A 15,386-nucleotide genomic window follows, 5' to 3' on the forward strand; every position below is an offset into this window, starting at 1 on the left:
CATCAGACACACAATCAAAATATCTTTCTACCAAGCCCATTATCTTAAGCTCAGCAACCTGCTTCCTACAAATCCGAATGCAGTTTGCGATGGTGCCACTGCGGGCGGCTCGGCTTTCAAGTGCTACACTTGGTTGAGGAAGGATGGAGAGGCGTCCTGAAGCAGAGATGGTATCAGGTATTTCACTAGGATCTGTGCCGAGAGGGGCGGACGGGGGATCAGCGAGCTTCTGATGAAGACGTCTCTGTTCCAGCACGGAAAGAGCTGCCTCACGTTCACTTTAATTAGAGCTTGTGCCGAGCGTTCACACAAAAAACAAGTGTGCCGGGATACAGGTTCAACACCGAACACGCAGCTGCTAATGCGGTTTAAGCACATTTTCTTTTGATTATCACTGCGCTGGTGTTTTCCCAATCCCATTTAAATCCAGTGGTGGACAAAAGACAACAAAACAACAACGTCTGCCTGACATCCACATCCATTAATGTGGTCATTAAAATGAGACCGTGTGGATAATAAGCACCTTCTCTCGTACTCATTTCTCTTGTCACATCGAGTTCAACAACCTCCTGTTGCAAACTAAAATAAACACTTCAGGTCTCCTCAGACTGCTGGAAAATGTTTTAATGGGTTAATGCAGGCATCCTTGCAGACAACAACTTCATCTTTTTTGCTTCCAAATAAAAAGTAGTTTCAACATCTCAACACGACGCTGAATGATGAGTAATATCATGTAAAAATGATGCTACTCTTTTAATTTACAAAATCCTCTGAAGTGTCGGTCACACCACGCTACATACAAGACGGACTGAATAAACATGACAACCCCCCCATTCAAACACAGAATAACATTGCCAGTAGAAGTGATGCTCAGCATCCTACAGAATACCCAAGCATGTTAGAGGACATTTTTGCACATACTCAATTCATTTAATTCTGCTCAATTATGTCAGATAGTTTGCAGAAAATAAATTGTTAAAACAAAATTGGACACTTTCTTTGACAATAACATGACCATGCATTAGTCTTTCCACTTTGAGTTAACCACAATATATTGAGAATATATATTTGAAAGTTGGCAATATTAAGGAAAGAAATTCTTAAAAATTTAATCTAACGGTTCACAGACGCACGATCTGGAATATGCCATTCAAATGGGAGACTGAGTAAATACTTCCATATACTTCCAATGTTTTAATATATTAGGGCCAAGGTACAGACACGTTCCTGTCTCACATGAATTATTAGTTTTGACACCGGGTCTTCGTTATGGCAGATTACTTTTTCCCCCACAAATATGCAATAGAACAGACTTTCTTGTACACTGGTCTTCTGAAGATGGTTCAACTGTCATTTACATAGAAATGGTGCCATCAATATGGGGCATACACATCTTTTAAAAAGTGTAAAGAACTGACCTTGCACTGAAAGTGTTCATGCTTTTTAATGTCTAGTCACAAAACGGGCTAAACATTACAAATATATATAATATTTCCCATTTAGTTAAACCTTTGTTACGTTCCTATAGAACTCCATATCAAAATGACTATTCATGGGAACTAGTGCAACCTGGAGGAGGCCTGGTCTTTGTGACAAGGCAGGCACAGAGTAAAATAGACAAAGTACTCTAGAGCAGCTCCAGAGCAATGGCAGATATAATAAGGCCATTTTCAAAATTACAGGAAAAAAAACAGTAGCAGACGGCTTGACTTGTTACCCGCGCCGAAACAACGTTCAGCTGGGGAAGCAAAGCAAGCAAGCAACACTGATCGAACCGCTGTTTTCCCTCAATCCATTGATGTCAGTCGTCCAACGTGCCAGCCTCCCCGCATTCCTGGCCAGAAAGCTCCACTCTCCTTTTTTCAAGTGTGTTCAATTTTGGTGGAAATAAGAGTGGCACCCTCGCTAGTCCTTCCTTTATGAACCCATGCTTCACACCTCCAGTAAAGTTCTGGGGCACAGTCAGGCAGTCACGACTGTTTTAGACGCTTCCTGGGAAGACCAAAGGGTGGGCACTGTGCTGAAGCCAGGGCGCGAAAGGCCTCTGCAACCAAGTGAGGATGGGACTGGATCATTGACTTCCAGCCTGCAGTCTCCATTATATCTGTAGCATGACTGTAAGCACAGGGAAAATGAAGTTAACACTCAGACGTATGAATGTGCACATTAAAAATCAATAAACATAAATGAGATCGTAATGACAGCGCCAATAAGGAGCACTTGATTTGCGAGTTGCATGGTGAAACTTGAAAAGGGCCATTAGTGCTTTATGAATGTGCATAGGTTGAAATGAATGGCGGATTAGAACGTCTCTGCTCGGTGAACACAACCGAGACGGATGGAAGTTAAACAGTTCAAGGTGTCCTGTAATAACACAATACATCATCTGAAAGGAAAACTTCCCGTAGCGACCAACACCTTTCTTTTTAAAATTCGACAAATATTCCATTTCCACAGTTTATGCAGGTACGAGTCTATTAATAACTCGGATACAAAGATATGGCGCTTCAAGCCGAGAAGGCAAATAGCACTCTGTCTGCCTGGGCTAAAACAATGAATTCTAATGCATCTGGTTGGCGGAAGAGATAAGAGTGTGTTATTAATCTTGTGTCACATATATCAGCTAATTACATACTTGCTATTCCAGTTCTTTCCATCTTTACAGCCCAGCTGTCTCAGGACACTGCACCTATGGCAAGGAGATAAAAAGGTAAGCATTCAGGGCTGGTAAACAGAAATGGCAGCAGGAATTTATCATTCTAGGTTTTTTTTTTGCTTTCTGCGATACTTGCCTGTTGATAAAATCTATGGCTTGTGCTTTGAGCTGCTCGGCACTGTGCAAGTCTGCTAGGATGAGGGTGTCGGCCACATTCTCCACTGAAAGGCTGTTGCACAAGGCCTCTTCGCACATGACCTTTAAACGCTCCAAAGCGTACTGGGGGTGGCGGTTGAGGGGGGGTACACAAAAAGCAGCGGTTACATCCTGGAGTCAGTGTGGATGGTCCATGGTTTGAGGGTTTGACTCAACTACTTTGGAGTATAAAGAAAAACTACACATGCAATCTGTTACTGTTTTATATATATTTTTTGTAATTATGCCTCGACTAAAAATAGGGGAGAAAATGACCAGGGTTCAAAATGCCCAAGGAGCAGGCTTGTGTAACCTCCACTGCAATGTCACACAACCGGAGGTACACACTTCCACCACGTAGTGTACACTTAGTGATGTGGAGGGAGAATGAAGGTTGTTGTCCAGTATGCTGGTTTTCTACTACATTTAAGTTCATCATACAATTACCCTCAAAGATATGAAATACTGCTTCAAAAAGGTGCAAGGATTATAAAATACAACAACTGCTAAATAATATGTACATCCACATAACATCACATAAAAAAGCGTCTGCACAAAGAATCAAGTCTATTACTTGACATTCACCTCTGGAAATGTATCCATATGATATTTTATAACAAAATAATACCTTGAATATAGTGATAATCTATATGTTTTCATAACCAAGATAATAGAAACCTTGTTAATTATTGTCACATGACTACAGATATAAATTCCCTCACTTAATCCTCATTAACTTCTGCTAACTTGAATTAGCACTTATCTAGCAGTGGCTGCAGAAGGTGACTATATTATACTTTTGTTAGTATTCACTGAAACGCTGTACTCAATGTAACAGGTGGATATTTTTCATCAAAGAGTGAAATGAGTCAAATTAGATATAAGCTAACCATCTGTGAGGTACATGTCTGTCCATGACTATAGCATGAATGTTATGTATATTAACACAAACCTCACATCATTTAATATAAAAAATCTAATATGCAACTGAATACAAATTTTCACATGAAACTCAGACCAACTATTTTGATAAGAGCTGTATATGACTGCTGTCCATTGACAACACCAGCTGGTTATCAACTAGTTTATAACAGAGCTGAGAGCCTTGCTGTCTGAACATGGTGTCAATCAAAAGTAGGGAAAGTAGTATGATGTAGGCAGGGGAAGACATGATATCCTAAATTATGAACTTAGGTTTAAATGTCTTGGTACTTACTTTATCTGCAGCTGCCAGCAAATTGTCTGCCATCTTCTCCAGGTTTGGAGCTTTTCCTGTATAGATGAAGCCCATCATTTCCTTAAATACATCTGGATCCACGTCACTGATGTCAACGCGGTTCTGCAGGTGAGACAAAGGGTTACTACATAAGAGCCTAGAAACTGATAACACATCAGTGAATGATGACAGATTTCATTACCACTGAGTTTGTATGATATTCATTAAAAACATGAGGAAAGATCTGTGTGTGATGTGCTATAGTGATTAATTAAATATAAAAGGAGCAATTATAACAAGTTCTTACCTTTTTACTTTCTTCCATTTCATGTTCAAACATAGCATTAAAGACAGGAGACCTCGCTGTAAAAATAAAAAAAAAGAACTCATTAATGTCATACCCGGTCAACAGCAGCTTTGATGAAACATTATATAATAGGAGAACAGCTATCTCAAAGAAACAAATGCACAAAACATGAACTATTTCAGTATTACGGCTTTAAAATCTGTTGAGTGGCCACTTTGTCAGCTTGCCCGCATGTCTAATGGGGACAAGCGGGAGAGGAGAGGCAGTCTCTCAATCTTCTGGATCCTACAATCATCAGGATCAAGCAGGGCCAAACAGGGGTAGGGGGGTGGATTAGCTCTACTGCAGAACTAGGCCTTTACAAATGAAGCCAGCACTTCAGACTGTCTAGAGCCTTTCAAGGTGATTATGTCTCTTGCCGTGAGGCCATTAAGAAGAGACATGGACGTGTCCTGTTGGAGCCAGCGTGGAGGCCTCTGTCTTGATAGCTACTTTCTAAGTTTTTTTTTATTTTTGTTCGACTGGTGCTCCTCATTTTGTGTATTTCAAAAGTTTCAGGCGAGTTGAAGCAACCGGAGTCACTCAAGAAGGTGGAGGGTTAAAAAGCTTTTAATATCTCACGGTTATTTAATCATATCAATAATAAAAACAGGCCTGTGCATTCCAGCCATTAAAACCATTATCGGAGCAAGTAGAAAATGGCCTTGCTATGACCTCTTCATATCTACTAGTCATGTGATCAGCTGACGGGTAAGAAGTCACATGATTAGATTATATGCAAATAAATAATAACAAGAACATCTAAATATGCAGATACCTAAAATATTTAGGTATCCCCATTTAAACCTGTGTGTTGGGTAGCTTTCAATGTATATATATCCATAGCGTTTCCCTTTTTATACAATGTCTATGCCTGAAATCTTTACCATGGTTAGCCTCCTTGTAATGAAGTGCCATGGGGTATTGAAGGCTGTCACTTCTTATTGCATGTTTATGTTCAGCCAGTCATGCCTTCAGTTTACATTCTGTTCAACCAACATAGAAACACCAACATGGACACTCAAGATTATAAACCACAAGTGATTTGGCCCTTGAAATTGAATTGAACTGAAAACCTTTATTATAATTAATTCTTCTTTATGCTATGGATGTTTTTGTGTGAAGCCCTTTGTAACCTTGTTTAGTTAAGTGCTATACAAATAAAGTTATTATTATTATTAGGATTCTTATTATTACCTGCGAGGATGGATTTGTGGGCTTTGAACTCCTGCCCTCCCACATAAAGGCTGCAGTCTGTGAAGCGTGAACACTCCCATAGATTCCCTAGGTCGTCTGACAGCTGGCACTCCGGTACCTTAAGCATGTTCATGTTGGACTGGCCCGAAATGTTAACAGAGTCCTGGACAACGCTGACCTGTCCACAAGAAACAACACAGTGTTAAGGACACACTAAAGCAGCCTGACCGTCTAATAAATTCACCAGAAAACACATCTGCACACTTTCTGCATTGAGGGGAAATCTTTTAGTTTTTAATTTGCTCCTTTTAAAGAATGCGTTCAATGAACCTGCAGTGGGAGGAATTCTTGTTTGTGAACCACTTGAAACCAAAATTAATTAACTCTGCTCTGTGAAAATGGCAGTTTATGTTTAATTTGAATGTCATTTGTTTTTCCCAGGCACCAGCTTCCCAGAAATTGTCAAATCTTTCTGGAACTGCTCTTTGACGCACACAGTATACAGCCAATTGCATTTTCATCAAAATTCATTGAAACTTCATTAAACTTGTCCCATGAAAAACAATCTGGGAGACGTTTATTCTCCTTGACACACTGAATTCAATTATTTCCATAACAGGCATCATTGTTAATGATGGGAGGAGGAGGAGGAAGCGTTTCACTTTCAAAGTTTAATACAGTTTGAAGTAAATGCCATCAGAAGGTTTGTAGTTTAATGGTATCAAAGCTCCGGTGGAAATGCAAAATGACAAGAAGCAAAGGACTCGAGCCGTGATCGACTTCAGGCAACACCAGGTGTTTAAATGCTTCAGTACAACAATGATCTAGTTTTGATGACAAAGATTCAATGCAACCAATCAATGATTTGTCAGCCAAGCACAACACAATTGCCACTTAGTAACCTTATGCTGGTAAACAATAATGAAAAGAAGTTAAACAGAAACATTCAAATGGACAAGCTTCAATGAAAAGAAACACTAATGTAATTTGATAATGTCAAACTTTCCAGCAGCACGGTTACAGAAGTTAAAATCTCATTCAATTTCTGGAAAGAGATTTTGATTATCAGCCATAAAAATTGTAACCAAGCCTTTAGCTCTGTGCCAAGTCGACATACAACCATATCTTTGTGTCCCTTGTGAATTTGCCATCTACGGTATAGAACCTGAAATTCTTCCACACACAAACAGCTTCTACAAACTTAAATGTGAACTACTGTCCACTCAGGATGGCTTTGCATGCTAACATCCTCCTTTTCATAGCAAAACAACATCACAAGGCAAAAACTGGCGTTTATGAGGGCACATAACAGGCTAAGCACACTTAGATTAATCATGAGGCAAACTACCTCAGACCGCTTATGAGCTTCTGTAAAGTAGTTTGGAATTCTAACGGTCTAATTTGAATATGAAATTGACCAACAACGTTTGAATGAATTAGCTTATAGCCCAAGAGGCTACAAGCTAATCATAGGCTTTCGGCCCCATTACATTCCACTCGGGAGCACATGCTGTGTCAAGTGCAGTACCTCGTAAAGTTCAGTTTACTGGTCCACTGTTTGGTTCAACATCAAACTGGTTTGAAACTCGGTTTATTACAGAGAGGATTTCTTCCCGGACAACATAAATAAATTATGTTAATCAAAACCTTATCCTTGACACTGCAGATTATTTACTAATAATTTATCTTCATTTTTATTATATTTGATATATATATATATATATAACAGCAATTAAAAGATAGTACTTTTGTTCGCAGTATTGAGAGATTGCCACATTCAAATCAGAGAGAGGGAAATTGAATGATCACCTTCCCGATCAAACATCTTTTCAAATTAGTCATCAAGTCCATAGTGCACAAAGAGTCCCATTTCCATGTTCAAAATACATTTGTATAAAAGTTCCACGTTGACAGGGTCATCACAGGTACAAGTGAGGAAAGTGTGGCTCCTTGTCAAAACAAAAGCAACACTTTAATAATTACCTCACAGAAGAGGGTGAGCTTGTCATCTGGTAAGAGTCCATTGGCTTCATCCAGGAGGAAATCTCTCCTTATAAATTTTTTGAAGCCCCAGTCTTTACCTTGGACAAATCTGTATGCTCTTTGGCTTTCTGTAACAATAGAACAAAACAACGCCAAGTCTTACTTGCCTGTGAGTTATCAAGTCAATAAAAATGAGATTAAAAAGAAGAACAAATATACAGAGTAAGTTGATGTGGTGACGTTTCTGATAGCTTGTACTCACCCATTGCTTTTGTCTCCTCTCTTTTAGCGTTCAACAAAGAAAACTTGAACTTTGCTCTGACTTCACTTTTTGGACAACTAACAAGAAGTAAATACAGTGACAGATAGTCTTTGCTTTCATCATCAAGTCCCTTTGGGTTGACTCGCAGACACCTGGAAAATAAAGAGACGCCACTGCACAATAGTACACTTTTTGTCAAAATAGCACTGTGACGAGACTTGAGGAGTAACGTTCTCTTGTTTTGAGGAGCTGTAACTATCTTTTCAAAGGTCATGTTTGTGTTTGGTGAAATTCAGGGACAAAGAATTGCTCATTTAAAATTAATCAAATTCATTCAGGTATTGAATTGAAATTCTAAAAGTCCTGAAAGCCTGTGTTTTTTCACTTGCCAGTTCACTTATCAGCCTCAGAAATTCTGCAAATAAATAAAACGCAAGTGAAATGTTTAAATTGAGTACGAACCATTTCATTTTGTCATTTGGACCAGAAGAGAAGGTTGAGCTCTTCAAGACTTCGCCCATTTCTTCTCTGCAAAAACTAAAGTTGTTTATGGTCCACATGTAGGAAAACTTCACAACTTTGACCTGGAAAGAAAAAGAAACACACACAGAACCGTCAGACCAGACCAAAGCTTTGTATCATTTTTTAAATACATCAGAAGTGTTTTTACTTTGTCAAGACAGAGATTACAGACATGCTCCTTAAATGATCCGGAGGAGCTGAATGTGAGAAAGCGATTTATCAGAGTCGGTTGCTGTGGACATTCTCCGGAACTGATAGTCCCCTTATAAAATGTTAGAGTGAGCCCTTGTGAGGATACAGTGGTAAAATGTTCCTGAAAGTTCACAGCGAACGAGTGTGCGCGTTGATGGCGGGTCTAACATGCGACAGACAGGAAACAAAACAAAAAAATAAACTTAATAATACAAAAAGAGGTGCCATACATACAGACGATTCTGAAGAAGATATCAACTTAGATAAGAGTCAACATTGGTGTTGATGTGCTGTAAACAATTGTGTGATCTCCAAAACAGAATTTACACATTATGTCTTGTTTTCTACATGCGGAGAGATCATGTCTGGAAACAGCTTCTAACAGGTAGGATTTTAGACGCTGTAACTTAACTTCAACCCTAAATTACAATAGTTTGAATTTTACCTACATAGTTTCTTCTGCCACAGTGAGAATACACATGTATAAATAGTAAAATAAACAATGGCTGAATTCCATTTAGCTAATGTTATTGTTCATGCTGACTCACTTTCACACCATCTTGTGTGAGTTACACTTGAACAGACTCATTGTTATTATTATCAGTAACTCAACATCAGAATGTTGTGAAAAGACCTGTCAAATAAAGAGGGGGAAATAAAAATAGGTGTATGAGTTAGGAAGGAACCAGCAGCACTCAGGGCTTTCCCAGCACTATAAAATTATCTAAGACTTATAAATCCTACACTTAATTTGTATTTCAACTATAATGTAGTTTGTTACATTTGTGTACATAACATTAAACAGTGATTTACATTGTGCCCATACCTGTGTGTAACACCAGCTCTCTGCCACAGGTCCACTTGACATCTCCCCAGGAGGAGGAGGGGTGGGAACCCGTGACATCGCCGGCTTTGGAGTACCACTCACTCGCGTCCTGAAAGCACTGTTCATTCCAAGAGAGAAAATAAGGGTCATTATTTTTGCAGAAATCAAAAGCATGAGTTTTAGTGATAAGATAAATTCACTCTCTGTGAAGGATGACTGGAAATGCTTGGACAGAATAAGCCTGCCAACTAAAACCAACCATATGCAGTTCAGTGTAGTAAATTGTCAATGCTGCACATAAAATGGTGCATTATACTGACATCACCTCAGGAAATGTACAATGTATTTCTGACAAGATTTGCCACTCCCATCTATGTGACCACATAAATGCACATCCTCACAGCTCTTCTCCACATCAGCCAAAGAAATAAATGTGAAGTCGACCTATCAAATGACATATTGCATACCAGAGAGCGGGGCAGCCTGGGGTTCAAATCAATCAATATCGTGTTACACTTGAAACTTTAGCAAGGCAATCAAAAAGTAACCACACTACAATGAGACTGAAACTGTTAAGAAAAAGGTGGAACGAGGATGAAAAGGACGAGCAGATCAACACTGAACTCCTCAAGTGAGGTGAAAAACTAAATTTCTAGTTTCCAGTATTACCATGGACCCAGAACTTCACCAATTAAAACACTGTCTTCAAATCACTGTACTGACAGTAAAGCTGTCAGTCTAATCCTGAAACTTAAGAAAACAATCATTATACAAGTGTTATAATTGTAGTGGAAAAGACAGGCAGAAATTTGGACTGATGTCAATCAGTGTGATGCAAAACTCAGTGCAGTTTAAACTCAAATGTTTTAATAGGTACATTAAGCCAGATGCGGCAGTCGGCTAATCACAAGTTCACTGTGCCACCTGAGAGACATTCTGTTAAACTTGTTTTTTCCTGTGCATAGACTCTCATAACTTGAATATATTCTGAATTTGTATTGAGCAAAGCCTCTGGGATCCAAATGTGGTGATGGTCTGACTCATTTTGTAAATACGCAAATGGAAGGAGGACACAGGGATTGTAGCCAAAATCATTCCACTGGAAATACAGAGGAAAAACAACTGTCTCATGTCACGCTGTTGACTCACTGGTGAGGTGAATTGGGTAGTTACTAAACAGCATGATTCACAGATTTGGCCGGCAAGTCTCTGGAGATAATGATGATCAAAGCAAATGTGGCACATTGTTTTTAGACATATTGCGCCATTTCTCAAAACCCAAACATGCCAATTTCATTCACTTAACCAGCGAGAGTGATGCGACAGATTTACAGCGAAGCCAAAACAAAAGCTGGAATGTTCACAAAGACATTTGTTTACATGAGTGTTTTTAAATTCCCTTTTAGTATCAGCCATTTCATTTTATCTTTCACACAGTGAAATTCAAGTCAGTCACTGATTCAATAAATCCATCTCAAAATAGTGACATAAGCATCAGCTCTTCCCTCTAGTCTTATTAGTTTGATTGGCGATCTCTATAAATGCAGATCAGAGGAGCCGATCAGACAAAACAAACAACAAACAGCTGTCACTCAGGAAGTGCAACTCTCAGCGATCAGAAGGAATTGATATGGCCCATTCATCTTTTCTTTCAGTAAATACTTTTGTATTCTAGCTTTTAAGTTTTTTCCCTCAGAGCTGACGGTGGAAAAAGCTACAGAGTGAGGCATCTTACTTCTCTTCTCCTCTCTGTTTTGATTTACACATACAATATTTTATTGATTCAACAGGAAGGTTAAACAAAAGTTACCCTGCCAAAAATAAACAGTTGTAATTTGAATTCATGATACTTTCTCAGTCCATGATTTTATAATACGTTGTTGACATAGTTAAATAAACAAATAATGCCACGTGATACAACGAAGGCTTTCAAATTAAGATCAGATCGCTTAGACCACAACCAGCAATGCATCCTGAGCCACGTTGAAGGATCGTATTATCACCAGACTCACTTTTAAATTGTGCACTTTTGAGAGAAACTTTATGAAACACTGTCTACAAGTAATTCGGAATTAATTTAGCCTTCTTTAAAAGGTTATAAGTTATTTCTTTCTATGTGTAAAAAACATTTGTGTGCATTTGTCCCAGTGTGTTGGCTCAGTAGTGTCGGTTAAAACGAAACGCATTTAGTCTTATTTTTAAACAAATTTCATCTTTGGAAACAGGGTGTACATGTTGTTTGCATATAGAGCAGGGGATTCTATTAGGCGTGGTCTGTCTGATCAGGTTGAATAACCTCCTCTACCCTGGACCGCTGAGTTTGTTGACTCCCGGGTGAGAGCCTGTCGCAGCCCGGCGGGACAAACCCTGCGCTGTGCGAAGAGGTCGCACATTTCTCCTTTCTCTGGTATTAATGCCTTTCTTCATCACACAGTCAGAGAAAGTTAAAGTGTGTCCTGCTCATATAGATCAGTTATAAAATCCTACACAGAGGCACTCCAGCAGCTGCTGATAGCGCAGCTGAAACATGTGACACACACATTGCTGATTCTGGAGTTTCATGTGGCACTGAATTGAAAACAAAGGAATAACTTGACAGTTATAATGGACATTAACTAACAAACTTCTGAGTAGGATTCTGCTCTGTAGTTTTTTTTGTATATAGAACGGGAAAGCGAAATCCGACCACAAGTCCTCACTTGGACCACCCAAGACACGTAAACAGGGCCATACACCCTGTGATCGGTATCAGCCGATACTGCTTCAAACTATCGGCCCCAAAAATCCTGATAGGAACACCTTTAGTTTCACAACTAACCAATGAGGACAGATGAGAAAACCTACAAATATAAAATAACTGTATCCTCACTTAAAAAAAAATACATGAGTACACGAAACACTGAGATGTCTCCAAGATAAGATGACATGAAGACATAGAAGAGATAACGTTGTTGGAAAAAGTGTTCTTCTCCTAAATCTCTGACGTTAACTTATTTTCTGTGGGAGTGTCAAGCAATGTTAATTAAAAAGATTTCAGAACCCCTGCATCTGTACATATACATTAATGTGCCACACATTTCAAGGATTTTCTTTTGTATATTTATATATAAGAGCTCTCATTGACTTATCTGTATTTCCAATATTTAGGTTGAGGCCAAATGTATTGAAACTATGAGACAACGTGCACTCAAAACGATGCAAGTGGGAACTATAGAGAATTGACATCTGCTTTCTCTATACATACATTTTACATATGAAACTCCCCTCTATGATATATGGGACTTTCAACTTACGTTAAGTACTAGAGAGAGGTGGCAGGAGCACTACTGGAGCCACTCAAACCACTGTGCAAGTGCCTGGACCTGGATTAGTCATGTCATTCATTCATTTTGGACACAAGTTTTCCTCCAGTTTCTTTACATAAAGTATTATTGATGAATGAGGAAACATTGAACAAAAAGGCCTCATGTGGAGCATACAGATATTCGCTTGCCATGTCAATTTCAACAGCTGTTTAGTACAATAACCGTTTGGTACCTTTAGCTATAATGGTTATATGTGAAAAGCAGATCATGCAGTACGATATATGGATTTAAAAAAAAGCTTCTAATCACCTCTAATCTGGTTGAAATGTACAATGATGGAGTTTGGTCTAAGTTATCACAGGATCCTTCATCGCCCCATCTCCATGTTCCACTCTGGAAATGAAGAAAACACACATTAGAGCCTTGACATTGGATCTGATCTCAACAAGCATCTGGCAATAAAGTCACAGTTCTCACAGTAAAACCCAAGCGGTCACGTCCTACGTATACAAGTGTAAACAACAACCACAGAGCTAGCAAACCCTTTTAGATTGTCACGTTAGAAGTATTGTGGTTATCAGGGAACAGATTGCAAGGGTACACAGGTAGTGTGAGCTTTTAATACCAATGCCATGTCCAATGTTAGCTGAATTATTGATGCTATAGTCTCGTCTGTAGCTGATTGCTCAGGGCCCACAGGGCACTCAGCTGAATTACCTAACTCGAGATTCACCTGCAACTTTGTTTGGCTAGCACATTAGCTGGAGTCGTGGTACCTCGCCTTCACTGCAGCAACAGCAGCAGCAGTGATGCTATCTGAATGGCATTCAGTGCGTTTGCATTCGTTCACAATGAAAATGATCGCGTAATGTTTTAGCTGTGCAGCCCCATTCTAGCCTAGCACTGCATGCTAGTCGAGATGTGAGCGGATCCTCGATACAACAGATAGAAATGACTGGAAAGCAGCAGCCCAGTGTTAGCGTAACATCAGCCAAAGTGTCAACGCCGATTCCCAAACGCATCATTCATACATTGCGATTTGACTTCGTTAAAAACACACGAAGCTACTTCCACCAACAAACGCGTTTACACGACCTGTCAGGGTTAAACCATAAGATACCGCGAAACTGCCAATTGAGAGTGCAATGCGTATTTAGCTAACCCCAAGCTAACAAGCCATGTTCTCATTAGCACGATTAATGTTAACTTTACTTCAGCCCTGAGACCGCAGCTGTGGCTAGCACTGATGAGCTAGCTTGTTAACAGTAGATATGTCCACGTACAACCAAGGCAGCCTCGAATTAGCAACGTAACTCCTCGGAAACGCAACACAAACAAGCTAACGGTGCTACAACTTAAACTGTTTATGTCCTATGTGGACCCGCAGTGCCCATTGTAAAACAAAGGGCCTGTGCTGATTCCTGTTGCAGGATGCTAACGAAACCGAGCTAACGTAAGAAAACCCTCGCATTTCTACCCGGGCTGCTGGTGGGAAAACAACGGCGGCTATTAGCTTAGGCTAGCGGCTAGCCGGAGCTAATCTCTGCACTGATGCTCACAAAAAGTTTAAAAAGACATGTTGGCGGCGTACCTTTCAATTTCATACTTCCATATATATCGGGTAACGCATATAGCTTTGTGTCACACTCGCTCCTTTCACCCCCGGTGACTTTAAATTCTTTTTTACTCAGTCTCTCCACAAGGCTTCTTTGTCTAATTTATGTCTCTGCTAGCTTACATCTGTCTAGCTGCTGGTAGCTTAACAGGTTAGAAAATATACCCACTGCGCGTGCGCCAATGACATCCTGGTCCCTGTTTTCTACTGACTGATCCAGACAAATACTGCAATTATTACTACTACTGCAATATGGTAAAATAAATACTTTAAAATAAAAACTGAATTCAATATCAGCTCCTCCAACAACCATAAAACGATAAGTGGTAATTGATGGATGAACAACCATAATGATGATAATAATGATTCTACTAATAATAATAACAATAATAATAATGATAAAATAACATTTATTCTGAAGTATAAATAAGTAAACTAACAGGGCACATTTAATAGTGATACAATAAGGATTTCTTATTTATTGTAAGATGTTACTAGTTCATTGTTATTTTAAGTCTCAAGTATGCTGTCTATGGTATTTTAAGTGATTTTATTCCACTTTCATATATTATATTATATTATATTATACACAAGGTATCATGGCGCCCACCGTTACAGACGTATTTGCTTGCTCTGCATTTTAATTTTGATATATCTATTTATTTTTTATTTTTTTTATTGTATTTTATTTTAAAACTATTTGTAGCGGAAGGCAAAATAAGCATTTCATGTACAAGACTGTATATGACAAATAATACACTTTGAACTTGAACTATATTATATTGTATTTATTATATTATATTATATTATATTATATTATATTATGTCTGTAGACCAGTAGACTCTATTCAACCCAGTGCATTGGTGCATGTCATGTCCCTCTATTGAATTAATATCCTTTGTAACTACAGTAAATATATGAAGGCTTAATTTACAAAAATTATGAGTTTGGACTGTCATGCCAATAAACTCTTGAGACTGTGTGACTTTAAGGCCGATCCTTGCTTTGTTATAGGTCAGTTTCAGTCATAGGGTTGTATTTGCTGCTGAAATTAGAATTTGGATTAAATT

At 38.9% G+C, this 15,386-nt stretch overlaps 1 protein-coding gene across 3 annotated transcripts; it reads right to left on the reverse strand.

Annotated features, from left to right (window-relative positions):
- Positions 1-606: 606 nt before the first annotated feature.
- Positions 607-14,476, reverse strand: spopla (speckle type BTB/POZ protein like a). Of its 3 annotated transcripts, none has more exons than XM_062402777.1 (12): positions 14,292-14,476; positions 13,010-13,093; positions 9,396-9,513; positions 8,318-8,439; positions 7,856-8,028; positions 7,594-7,721; positions 5,611-5,788; positions 4,375-4,430; positions 4,068-4,190; positions 2,793-2,935; positions 2,636-2,689; positions 607-2,115 (listed from the first exon to the last, which is right to left on the reverse strand). In XM_062402777.1, the coding sequence occupies exons 3-12, from the start codon at positions 9,471-9,473 to the stop codon at positions 1,971-1,973; spliced, it is 1,200 nt and encodes a 399-aa protein (XP_062258761.1). In that variant the 5' UTR covers positions 9,474-9,513; positions 13,010-13,093; positions 14,292-14,476; the 3' UTR covers positions 607-1,970. The 3 variants fall into 3 exon arrangements, with proteins under 3 accessions (XP_062258761.1, XP_062258763.1, XP_062258762.1); XM_062402779.1 differs by having other exon boundaries at positions 7,856-8,007; positions 14,292-14,475; XM_062402778.1 differs by lacking the exon at positions 14,292-14,476 and adding an exon at positions 13,434-13,992.
- Positions 14,477-15,386: the final 910 nt, after the last annotated feature.

The sequence above is a fragment of the Platichthys flesus genome, chromosome 13 (assembly GCF_949316205.1).
Source record: "Platichthys flesus chromosome 13, fPlaFle2.1, whole genome shotgun sequence".
Classification (NCBI taxonomy): Eukaryota; Metazoa; Chordata; class Actinopteri; order Pleuronectiformes; family Pleuronectidae; genus Platichthys; species Platichthys flesus.

Bases quoted from the DNA above. Each gene is read 5' to 3' on its own strand.
- spopla (XM_062402777.1), bottom strand. From the start codon at position 9,473: ATGTCACGGGTTCCCACCCCTCCTCCTCCTGGGGAGATGTCAAGTGGA. The intron at 5,789-7,593 runs GTAATTATTAAA...TCTTGTGGACAG, and splicing joins AGCTCACCCTCTTCTGTGAG to GTCAGCGTTGTCCAGGACTC. The intron at 2,690-2,792 runs GCAAGTATCGCA...TCCTTGCCATAG, and splicing joins GCCATAGATTTTATCAACAG to GTGCAGTGTCCTGAGACAGC.